This window comes from Quercus lobata, chromosome 1 (genome assembly GCF_001633185.2).
Source record: "Quercus lobata isolate SW786 chromosome 1, ValleyOak3.0 Primary Assembly, whole genome shotgun sequence".
Lineage (NCBI taxonomy): Eukaryota > Viridiplantae > Streptophyta > Magnoliopsida > Fagales > Fagaceae > Quercus > Quercus lobata.
Genome location: NC_044904.1, coordinates 26771451 through 26784377, shown reverse-complemented (window position 1 = coordinate 26784377; position 12927 = coordinate 26771451). Strand labels below are relative to the sequence as shown.

The 12927-nt window shown below is 37.1% G+C and overlaps 1 protein-coding gene across 2 annotated transcripts in view; it reads right to left on the bottom strand.

The window, feature by feature from the left end:
- Positions 1 to 2767: 2767 nt before the first annotated feature.
- The window catches only part of LOC115985153 (helicase protein MOM1-like), a 40665-nt gene continuing 30505 nt past the window's right edge, over positions 2768 to 12927 (bottom strand). For both annotated transcript variants that reach the window (XM_031108119.1, XM_031108122.1), the window contains exons 17-20: positions 8170 to 10014; positions 7281 to 7868; positions 6971 to 7196; positions 2768 to 3909 (exon numbers count right to left, since the gene is read on the bottom strand). In XM_031108119.1, the coding sequence (XP_030963979.1) occupies positions 3185 to 3909; positions 6971 to 7196; positions 7281 to 7868; positions 8170 to 10014 (3384 nt within the window). In that variant the 3' untranslated portion in view covers positions 2768 to 3184. The remainder of the gene's footprint in view (positions 3910 to 6970; positions 7197 to 7280; positions 7869 to 8169; positions 10015 to 12927) is intronic.

Genomic DNA, 12927 nt, shown 5'->3' with positions numbered 1-12927 from the left:
TGATATTAGCAAAATCCGTGTAAATTCTCAAAATTTATGGCATTTTTCACATGAACTCCCAATTAACTTATACCTTCACTAGTTTCTCAAAAAAAAAAAAAAACCTTATGCCTTCACTCTGCCTAACTAACTTACACCTTCTCTTTATGAATACCCTCTCAGACCTCAGACATACAAGCTTCAGTCCACAAAAAGTGTAAAGAAAAGCTTGTAAAGCAATAGCCCCCAAACCCACACCCCCCCCCCCCCCCAAAAGAAAAAAAAATCCTCTAAAGCAAAGCCAAAACATCAAGCCTGGAACTAAAATATGAAAACTCAAGACCTCTTGTAACTCAACTAGTTGACACTTATTAATGTTTCCAATAAAAATATTTAAGATTCAAATATCTCTTCTACGAATTATTGAACTATAAAAACGAAGCAATTGTGAGCATCCACTAGCTTGGACTCTCCACAAGGTAAGATCTGCCATTAGTTTGTCTCTTCGTTTTATTTCACTTCCTCAGCTCTCTTTTATACAATAGGACGGTCATCCTAGTTATAATCTAAGAAAAGTTACATGACATTGACACCTAGTTACATTCCTAAAAAATGTAAAATTATATAGAAAAGCACAATCTTGAACCCCAGCTCTAAGATCAAAGGTAAGTTACTAGATGAGAATGTCCTAGGCACCCATTTCACTTAACCTAAATTGATCTTTTAGATATTTAATGGTCTTTCATATACAATCCATTCAACATGTGATTTTAACCATAATAAACATAAATTTAATAAAATTTAAAAATAAAAAATAAAAATAAAAAACCACAAAACTTGTTTGATGAATAAATTTTGTTTAAGCAAATTGATGATAGATTAATTTTTCACATTTATATAATTATTGGAAAGTATTATCATACTTTTTTATGTTAATTCATGTATTTTATATTTGGTTTTTAATTAATTAATTTTGTGCATAAAATAAATTATAATGCATGAATATGTCTTTTGTGGGATAATTAAATTAGTTCTAGCAATATTTATTAAAAAAGGCACTAGCAAATTTGTGTAAAGAAGAAGGCTAATAAACTAAATTTGGGTGAATTATGAGTTTGGTCCCTCATATTTGCACCATGAGTCAATTTGGTTTTTAACGTTTCAAATGTATCAATTGAATCTTTTCTTTTCTTTTTAATGGGAGAGTCCTCAACATTTTAATATTGTTTCAAAATAGTCTCTAACTCTCTGCTATTAAGTAGTGGATGAAAAATGATAACATGGTTATTAAAATATTTTTTTTTTACCAATTAGAAGTGTGCTGACACATGTCCTTAATTAAAAACAAAAACTAAAAAACAAAAAACATGCAACCCAGAAATGGTAAAACAAACGGAAAAGGCAAAGCTACAGAGGTCGTGTCTTACAAAAAGCAAGCTATAGATTTGAATTAATAAAATAAAATTTAAAAATTTATATATATATATATATAAATCCTTCAATTAAAATTGCATCAACAGTCTTTGAATTATTTCAAATCTTCATAAAGAAACTACTTAGAAAAGGAAACAGCCCCATCAAAAAAAAAAAAGAAGAAAAGGAAACAGCAAAGTTGGAAATTTTTTCTCTTGAGAGCAATGCCGCCGGACAAAAACCCAATTTGAAATTACTTAAATCTCCATCTCTCTCTTTTTCAAGTTTTTCTCCCCAATGTGTTCAAAAAAAAAAAAATTTACATACCAAGATTCAGTTTCCAAATTAATCTTCTCTCTCAATCTCAAGTGATACATCTTATATTTAGTTTGCTGAACGTGTCCTTTTATTTAACACGTGCCAATTCAGTTGGTAAAAAATAAAATTTAATAACTCCATTATCCATAGTCATTATTTTTCATCCCCTACTTAACAGCAGACACTATTTTGATATAATACTAAAATGTTAGGAACTAAACTGACACATTTAAAACTTTAGAGATCAAACTAACATGTAATGCAAACGTTAGAGACCAAACTTGTAATTTACCCACTAAATTTTGACGAGGGCAATAATGAAGCAGATAAGATCAATCCAATTAAATTTAAGTCAATTGGAATAGCGAATCAAAGTAAATTCGCACTAAATCCAAGTACAGTTCAAGATAAGATTTCAGCATGTACAAGCTTTACTATTTTTCATCATCTTTCACATTCTCTTCTTTTTTTCTTTTTTTCTTTTTCCTTTCTTTGAGTCTGGTTATTCCTTATCCTGGGTTTGGGTTCCATTTGTGTATAGAGTACATATGTAATAAACAATTTTAAAAAAAAAATCAGGCCAGGTAGGGTTCAAGTACCCGCAGGTCATCGAGTCTGTGTATGGAATGGGGCAGGTGGGGTTCGAGTATAAGGTCGGGCTCATTTTAGGTTTAGGTCGATCAGACCCAAACCCGGCCTGTGGCCGTCCCTAAAACACAAGTGTAGATGGTAGCTCATGAGTTGGCTAGATGGTCTTGAGAACTTTTGTTATTTTGGTAGTTTTGGCATGGGTCACCTACACGCTTTGTAATTCAGGTATCGTTAACGAGGCTGGGCCTTTTGATCCTCTGTAATCCTGCTTCTTTGGGCAATAACAGTTTTCCAAATTATCAAAAAAAATAAAAATAAATCTCAAAATTTGAAAGGTTGTGGTCCACTAGTGCACCCTGATAATTGGTGCGCTGCAGCTTATCTTTGCCGAGAACGATAATTTTTGCCTTATCAAATGAAAGTAATAGTTAACTCACAGAGATAGCATTCTCTTCCATTTCCCAAATTCCACCATAAATTCAGCACATTTTGCTCACGTTTGGTTGTTCGCATGTTATGCTTAGTACCACTATATGTAATCACATCAGTTTTAACAAGATTATTTTAAGTACAACTCTGTCCGACAATAATTCATGAATTGAATATTAAAGCCCATTTGCATTAGTTCATAACTTGAAATTTCTAGCCATGCAGCAAAAGAAATATATTACAAGGGAAAAAGACAATGAATTTTGCATTGCACAACTAGAACAAAAAACGACAATGTACGGCAGCAAATTCCTAGCATCAGCAGTACAGCTTTTCCATCCTCTCACTAGGCCAGGTCACAAGCTTTCCTTCAGGCACAAAGTTACAGGGCTCCAAGGAACACTAATGGGGTAGTTAGACAGTATGCACATACTATACAAAATCCCTAGGCTGGTTAGTCATCATCTGATAAACAAACAATGTCAGGGCTTCCACCTGTACGGACAGCATTGACCCGTGTACTACTTGTGCCGAATTCTGAGATGTTTAGGGAGTCAAAGTTTGAGCATAACTCAGGTTGTCGGCGCAACTTTGCACCAGATTGACTGTCAACGTCCATAAGCAACTCCAGAGCAGATGGCAACCCACCAGAAGTTTCAAGCCACTGGCCCCTACTGTAAGGACCAGGTTGGTATGTAGGTGCTGCTGCTCGGGGTTGCTGATGGGCAAGTGAGGTAGACGTTGCAGTGGAGTTGCAAGGTGCCTGCTGACTAGGCAGCCCACGCTGAAGAGAAGGGAGACTGATTGGAGACACGGATGTAGGTCTAAAAGGCTGCAGGTGTGGAGCTGGGGCACGAATTTCACTGCCAACCTGGAGATTTCCTGTGGGAGGGGAGATGGGGCTGATGTTGGGAGGTCTTGTTGGAATACTCGGGAAAACTGAAGATGAATGGTTAAAAGTCTGCACAGTTGGGTTTGTAATATGAGGACTAGCTGCAGGTGGTATGGTCTGAAGGCTAGCTGCAGGTGGTATGGTCTGAAGGCTAGCTGCAGGTAAACTGGTATTCTGCAGACTAGCTCCAGACGGGCTGGCTGAAGATGGACTGGCTGTAAGAGGTCTTTGTGCATTTTGCTGCATCGATAGCTGAAACAGCTGCTGCACGAAACTTAAATTCACATCTGCTAGGAAAAATAAGAAATAGAGCATGATGAGAGAAAACTGGCATATAAGTAATTTCAATATGCATTCAGCATATTTTGTATGTGCATGCATAATAAATATACATGAGTTCACATCCAATGAGAGGAAAGTAAATATACAGGGAAACTTGAGATGCATGCACATACATATACACACAGCTCAAGCACTTGAGTAAATATGACCCTCTTTAGCCATTTTATGATGAAATTTGTCACCGGATATTCCATAATGTTTGATTGCCTTTGCAGGGAAGGGGGGCAATAATACAAAGGTATAATTGTCATCTGCCAATTAAACACTCATGTAGTCTCTACCTCTCTCTTTCGATATCCTGAATTCTCTCAACCACTTCCATAGTCCTCATAATTCATCTCTCTCTCTCTCTCTCTCTCTCTCTCTCTCCCCTCAAAATTTTCTTCTACATTTTTTTTACTAATTTCATATTTTTGTTTCCACTCTCTCTTCCAAAACACATCCATGCCAAAACTATCAATCAAAACTATGAGAATGCACACTTTCTTAAACTATTAAATAGGGATGGGGGTGCAAAGTATTATACGGGTAATAGTTTATAGAGGGGGTAAGTGTGCACTCATAGTTTAGGGGGGACAAGGGTTACGCGGATAATAGTTTAAGAGGGCTAAGTGTGCATTCTCATAGTTTAGTAAGTGTAAAAAGGGGTATAGTTTAAGGGGGTAAAGTATAATTTCTCCCAATTTCTAATTTTGACCTTATTTCCTCTCATATGAGGCCGTTAATATATTTAATGAACTACATTGTTATGAAAGCTCACTACCATAAGTGGGAAAGAAAAATGAGGTGCCATCAACCTTGATAGGGTCTGAACTATCATTGATTATCTCTTAACTACATTTGTATCAAGGAAAATCCTGCTGTACCTCCCTTTGACTAAGAGCTGGCAACATATGCCAACAGTCTCAGTACAAATAAGTTATGGTTGGTTTCTGAGACTGACTCAATTTCTTTGGACTCAATGAGCTATTGTTTATTAAATAGACATCTCTTCGATTTAATAAAATGTTCTGGCACCTTTCATTATCTCCAAATTATTAATTATTAGAACAAATTACGTGAAAATTTATGTGTCCAAAATTAACCTCAGCCAGTACTGAGTCTACACTTATAATAGAGATCAGCTTTGTAATGCCAGAAGTCAACCCATTATGACACAATCTATGTGAAAGAAGTGTCAACCTTGAACGGTTGAACCTCAGAGCATGAATCCACATTTGGATTGTGGATGCAGAAACAAACTCACTACCCTATTTTATAGGTTATCACTAATAAAAATTCATATTCACTGAACCATTTATTTTTTGTTTATAAGCATCAAATTCATTGAAACCATAAGTGCCCATTTGGAACAACTTTTTGAAAATGGGGTTGTTTGTAAAAACTATAACTAGAAAAAAGTGAAGTTTAAAATGTTGTAGTTTGAAAAGACAGACACTAAGTGTACCATATTTTATATGAATACTGTTGGAAATTGCCTTGATTTCCTATTTAGATTTGATATATTGGTGTATGAGGAAAAAGTTTCCCGCATTGAAGTAGTTGGGTATTCCTTGTTTACCAAGGAATAAAATTGGAACTTTATAAAAAAAGGCATTGTAAAAGGTTTGGTGTGTTTAGCCCCAAGTGGGAGCTCTATCCAAAGCAGTCCTCTTGTGTGAAGAATGGTGCGTTAGTGTTTTTGCAGTTGAAAGATACCCATATGTTTGACTTATTGAGTTTTTTTCCCCCCTTTTTGTATGAGCGTGCAACAGGTATTGGGTATATTGGGGCTTTGGGATTATGAGTTTGTGTGGGAGGTTTGTGAGTTTCTGTGTGCTTCTGAGAGTTGTGTTTACGATTGTGTTTGTTAGAGTCTAGTTTGTGAGGTTTAAATGAGTGGTTGTAATCCAAATTGTTGATAGTGGATTTTGGTTGGCATTATCCGGATGTTGGCTTAAAGTTAGCTGACCCACAATCAATATTTTCAACCTTTTTTTCAATTGTTAGTGTGAACATGCTTTTGCAAGCCCCAAATCCCAACAGATTAGTAGAGTTTTCATTGTTTCAACAAACACAAGCAAGCAGGGATATCAATTGACCCAATTTCCAACATTCAGCCAAAATTTTCCAATGGTTCTAATCAAACAGTCAAACCAAGCTAATGTAGGTAGGACAAATGGAGTAACACCAAATCAGGTCTGGCAATTCCTGGACAAGTTGGATATGAAAAATTAGGGTTAGGGTTGGGTGGGAAAAGGCTGGAAATAGTAAGCATATAGCGTTTCTAATGATGAAAAGGAATAGTAGAATTTGGTGATGAAATAAAAGGGAAAACCAAGATCTGGGTTTTGCTATTCTAGGGCTGTAAACAGTAACCATGAACAATAATTGGGCTGTTTGTGAGTTATTTGGGACTATTTGATGGATGCGTGGTTTAGGATTCTGAAGTTTTGAATTTTAAGCTCTAAAGGTGACAAATTGTGTGGTTGCAAGGTTTCAGGTTGCTGGAAATTTAAGAAGAAAAAAAAAAGAAGAAGAGAATAAATAAACTTCAACCTAGGATTTCCTTCGCATCAAACCTTGAAGAAGGTTGGATCACACAAACCTCAAAAAACCTTTATAGCTTTAGAAACTCTAGAAAACTTATTCTTTTTGCCCCCCTAATAAAAAGTAATACATCCAAATAAATAGCCTTGTCCAGAAACTAGAAGATTGCATAATTGCCCTCACAAAGCTTGCGTCACAAGCATCCTACACAAGTTATATCTTCTATTCAAAATTGTTTACATAAAGCTTTAAACATAATCATGATTTGCAACTGCTACCCTATGTTGAAAATCAAACAACAAAAAGTAATCAATTTTTAACCCCAAAAAAAAAAAAAAAATTTGATGAAAGCCATATACATTATAGATTCACCAAATATAAAAACCTTTTGAACAAGGTCATTTCTCTGACAACTAATTTGAGCAGTGAACTAAAGAAAAGCACTAAAAATTCAAAAGCTGTTGAGATGTCACATACCTCGCGGCATTCCTGATGGACCAGGTACCCTAAGATCCATGCATTTAGACCTAAAAGCCTCGGCCAAGATCTTATTCATTAGAACTTTGTTACGATTTGCATCCAGTTCCTTCTTTTTAAGCAGAAATTCAGATTCCATCTCCTGAATTTTCATGTCATACTTCCTACGAATTTGGGCAGTAAGCTCCTCAATCTCCTTCTCACAATCAGACTTGAGCTGCAACTTCTGCTCCAAGGAAAAACAAAGGCAGTTAGATAATAAAAAGTGTAATTATAACTAACCAAGCAACTAAATAAATTGGAAACTGACTGCATCTTTATGGGAGTTCTCGGCTTGGTCTGTTTCTTTACGTATTCTTTCGAACTCATATTGAAGTGGGTCAGGATACAAAAGCAAAGACATGCTGGATGCCACAGGGGCTGCATTTGGAATAGGAGGATTACTAATTTCTGTAGTGGGCATCATCCTGGTGTCTGATAAATGTGTTCCCAAGCCAACCATAGGTGCATCAATGGGCAAATGTGATGCATAAGATGTTGAAGGTTGCGAAACAGCTTGATTTGAAAGCTCAACAGGATTCTCAACTGCTTGTGTAGGAGTCTGAGCAAGTTGGTTGGATGTATGGCCTCCAGAGCTTAGCTGAGGTTCGATTCCACCAGTTGAAGGTAAATCAACATTATTGCCAGTGTGTGAATCTGCAGGTGATAACAGCTGTATTTGCGTCAAAGGCTCTGTTGTGGCCGCTTCATGATTCAATCGATTGGAAGGCACAGCTTCATCTTGATTAGATACTGAAGATTCAACTTGATGTGAAGTATTCTGCATCTCATTAGCTGGTGCATCTCTAACTGGAAAACGGGCAGATGTGGAGATTGGTGTGCCTTCATCTTGGAGTGCCTGGAAACAGATTCATCAATAAGAATTGGATAGCTAAGGACAATCTCTATTTTTAATTTTCCAACAGATATTATCGATGCAGAAAATGGACCAAAAACATGGGCAAGATGATATCACAATAAGAGTCAAACAAGAGTGCTGCAACACACCTCTAAATATATTCAGAAACAATCCTCTGGAATTTCCAACACGGAATACATAGTCCACTACTAAGGAAATCACAATATTAAATTGGTTTGATATAATGCCATATGATACCAACAGTGTGATTATGATACAGATTGACACTAAAATACACTACCTGTTCAAATGGCAAAGGACTTCCTTGATCCAAGGTTGTCATGGGCTGCACTGAAGGTGAATTTACCAGAGAGAGCATCTGAGAATGAGAGTTTTGATTGATAGTATTATCCACTCCATCCTGCTGGTCAACTCTAATAAAATGATCTGAGGCCACAGCATATGATCCATCATTGTGGTTGTTGGTGTTATTAAACTCCACCACTTTACTGGCAGCACTTTCCAATTGAACTTCTCCATTAGGCATGCTTGATGAAGCTCTGTCAAGAATTTGTTCATCAGATGAAAGCGGAGTCACAGAAAGAAAATTCTCCAGACCATCATTGGAACTAACAGTCTCAGGAACTCCAAATGGAACCCCTTCAGTTGGTAGACTGGATCCATCAACAGAGACAACATTTTGCAGACCATCATTGGAATTGTGAGTTTCAGGAACTTTCAACAGAACCTCTGTGCCAGGCACACTTAATGTAGCCTCATCAGGAATCTGCTCAGTAGAAGGCAAATTCAACGAGAGTACCTTCTCTGGAAACTCAGTTGAACTATCATGAATTCCCATTGGAACTTCTCCATGAGGCACACTTAATGTGTCTCTCCCTTCTTCAGATGAAGATGGGACCACTTTCTTGGTACCATCACTGGAACTGACAGTTTCAGGCACTTCCAGTAGAACCTCATCATCTGGCTTACTAGAAGTGGCTCCATCACGATTACACTCTTTGGTACAAGGATTAATAGAGCCAATTTTCACTTGAACATCACCTGAAGTGCCAGTTCCATTGCAGTTCACAAATCCAGTAACTGAGACACTCTCAGAACTGATGGTATTTGATTCATCATTCGCAGTATCAGGCCTATGCAGGGGAGCCAGTGTTTCAACGGCACCACTGCATGCAACAGCTTTGTCAGGCACATTTTCTGGTAATTCAATAAATCCCAATCCATGGCCTGGTAAACTAGGTGCAGTTTTGCGAGGAATACACTCTTCTGATAGATGACCAGAAACAGGTGCAACATTCTTAGGACCAGCATGAACTGTAACTTGTTCAGTTGTCTGCAAGCATTTCACTCCACACTCAGGCCCATTTGAACATGTCTTGCCCATTAATTCAACTTGAGCCCAGGACTTTACATCTTCCACCCAGCGGGCCTCCCTCTCAGCCAACTTGTTTCTTGCAGCTTGATGCATATCCTCTAGAGTTTTTAGGCGCATTTCTAGCTGCTGTGCCAGAACTTCAAGTTTGTTTACATATTCATTATCCAGTATCTTAAGCTTATCTGCTCTCAAAGAAATATTACTTTGCAAACAAGTACGGAATATAGTTGATTCCATTCTGTGCTTTTTCTCAAGAAGTGACTTTTCTTCCTCATAAGTTCGCTTAATCTCATTCTTTTCTTCCTCTTGCTTCTGACTAACTTTCATCAACTGCTTGTTACACTTCTTCTGAATTTCTTTGATACTTTTTGTGACATCTTTCAGTGCTAATCTAAATTCAGGCACTGATCCTAGCTGGGAAAGGACCTGTTTATCAGAGAATTCTTGATGCAATGACAGAGTTTCAACCTCTCCATTCACCTTTTGTGGGCTAGATGTCATTGAACGTGAAAGCCTCGCACGTGAATGGTCATCTGTAACACCTTTACTTGACAATTCGCAAACATTTGGATAATCTGAAACTTTGAAAATCCCTGTACGGCATAAAAACATTTTCTTCAGGCACCGCAACAATGAGTAAACATAGTCCACCTCATCTTTCTTGCAGTCAAAATTTAGATGCTGTTTCGCAAGTGCAAGCGACTCTTTGTGGTCAATTTTGTGCTTTAACAATGAAGCTGCAGTCCAACACTGAAATTTAAACAGTACAACAGTGGTCATTAGAAGCGCCAAAGTAGTATTATAAAAAGGGAAAATAAAAAATAATTGCATGCATGCAGGCAAACGCCAAGTGGAATTGTAAAATATATAATGACATCTTTAAATATTGCTATTTTTATTATCGAGATACACACACAGGCATGTATCGCACCCAAGCAAAACCAAAGGGAACCCCCACATAATTAAAAAGTATCAACAGTGGGTTTTCTATGTCTAACCAGCCACGTCACATTTTTAGATTGTGCTTTAGTTTTAGTTGAGTGCAACAATAAGCAGCAAGTGATGCAGCCATTTTAATTTAATTTGTTACTATTTCGCAAATTCATCTATTCATTCAATGTTGTCAATACATACCATCAAGTACAAATATCCCCTGAAACATAACGAATAAAATACTGGCCAGTACCGATTGTACCAGTGATTTGTAAGGTGTTTCAGCCAGTACAAGAAGAAAAAAAAATAGTTATAAAATATGCTAGTTGGCTAATATATAGGGGTTATAAAATGTGGATTTAGTTTCTATGCTTATAAAAATATAAGTAAATAAATACACACAAAATAGTGGTAACCCTGAAATGGTACAAGGATATTAACCAGTACCAAAATATTTCGTTCCCTCTAACCAAACCACTAGTACAGAGACACTAAAGTATTGAGTCTATTGACAACTTAGGATTTATTTTACGGTGCCCATGTGTGAAGTACAATTGAAGTAAAAGTTGTGAGGTTTTAAAGGTCTAGTTATTTGTCCTACAGAACTAAAACAGTTTTTGATTTGGATGTCATTTAAGCTATGGTTAATTTTGTATTTAGCAGAAAAACTGTACTTTCTACAATCCCTTCAAATTAAGGATATTTTGGTAATTTAGTTGAGTCTAGAATTTTAACTTTGCCTATGTCGGCATTTAGTGCCATATATTTTGTTCACGGTCAATCCCTAAGAAACTTTGGGAGAGGGTGATTGAACATAGGTTGAGACCATAACAACAATGTTGGAGAATCAATTTGATTTTATGCAAAGGTGATCAACCACGGAATCTATTTTCTTCGTAAAAGCCTAATAGAAAAATACGGAGACCCACAAAGATCTTCGTATGGTATTTATTGACCTCGAAAAAGCATATGGAATCCCTAGTGAGGTTATGTGGTGGGTTTTGGAAAAGAAAGAAGTTCCTCTAAAGATATTAAGTTGATTTTAAGGATATATATATATATATATATATATAACGGAGTTGTAACTAGTCCATATCTCTTCGCAATAGTGATGGATGAGCTCACTGAATCAATTCAAGAGAGAGTCCCTTGATGTATGCTTTTTACAAATGATATAATTTTAAAGGATGAAACTAGATATGAAGTTAAGGGCAAGTTAGAAATTTGGCAGGCTGCTTTAGAATCTAGAGTCTTTCAAATGGAATACATAGAATGTAAGTTTAGTAAAGATAGAAACAAAGATGAAGAGCTTTAAGACTTAATGGCCAAGAGATACCAAAGAGCTAGAGTTTTTGATATCTTGGATCAATTATTCCTGAAGATGGAGAAATTGAAGAGGATGTGAATCATAGGATAAGAGCAAGGTGGATGAAGTGGAGAAATGCATAAGAAATATTATGTGATCATAAAATATTTGTTAAGTTAAAGGGAAAAATATATAACAGTGCGACGCCCAAGGGAGATTTCTTTGTGTGGACTGCAGCATGGAGGAGGATTCAAACAAATGATAACCTTAGAAAAGGGGTACCAAGTTAATGGATTGGTGCAGTAAGGATTAGGGAGCGGAGGTATCATCTTTTACTGCATTGTGAAATTATTCATGCACTGGGGCTAGGATTCAGTCTCTTTGGAGTAAGTAAATTGTGAGTTTACTGGTGCACTGGGGCTAGGCTATGTTTCAGTCTCTTTGGAGTAAGTAAATTGGGTGATGCGGAGTAGAGTGACAGATTTACTAATTGGTTAGTGGAATTGGTTAGGTGAAAAGTTTCAGTTTTTTGTTGAGAGAAACTGGAGAGACAAATTGTTTCCCTTTCCTGGGGAACCACCAGCTCCCACACTGAAGCTCCTCCGCTGCTGGCTGGCAGCAACCTTTGGAGGTCCATATTGGTAGTAGAGGTGATAGTCACTCAGGCATTTAGCATATCGAGACTATAACACAGCATCATGTGAGGCACACGAAGATTTTTTATCGAAAACAAAGCGTTGAAGATCACAATGGAAGAACGGGGTTAGTACTTCCGACTCCAAATTTACGAGAGAGGAAATGACTTCTTGAGGTCAGTTTTCCTAGGGAAGAGAAGTGCACAATGGCTGTCATCCATCCTGTAAGTTGGTTAGGACCAACAAGGTAAAGGGGTTTAAAAGAATATCAAGAGATGGAGACAAAAGTGTTTATGATACAGACAAGGAAAAGGAGTCTAAAAGAATATCAAGAGAGGGAGACAAAAGTGTTCATGATACAGCAACCGTCCAACTCTAGGGGTATGTTTTTGACAACTACAGAGTTCTGCAGTGGCAAATGGAAGGGTTTGATCATTATTCCGGGGGGACAGAATTGTAATGGGTAGAAAGATTTTGGGCTGGAAGTAAGGAGAACCCTGGAACTTTGTGCAATCCCAAATCAGAGGGCTGAAACAAGGAAATCAGCAGTAACAGAAACTGTAGATAAATTATAGCAGCATCCAAGGCCGGCAATCTAAACAGCTGCACTGAAAGGGGTTGAGCGGCGGAGCACTAAGGGCACTTTTAATATCCTGTAATAGATCCCATAATGGAATGGTTATTCATGTGAAGGTAGACGGCCCAAGATTTACCATCAGACCTAGGCCATCTATGTGCATACTTACAAGTAATCAGGTGACTTGTGCTGAGCTCAGGAAGGAGACAATA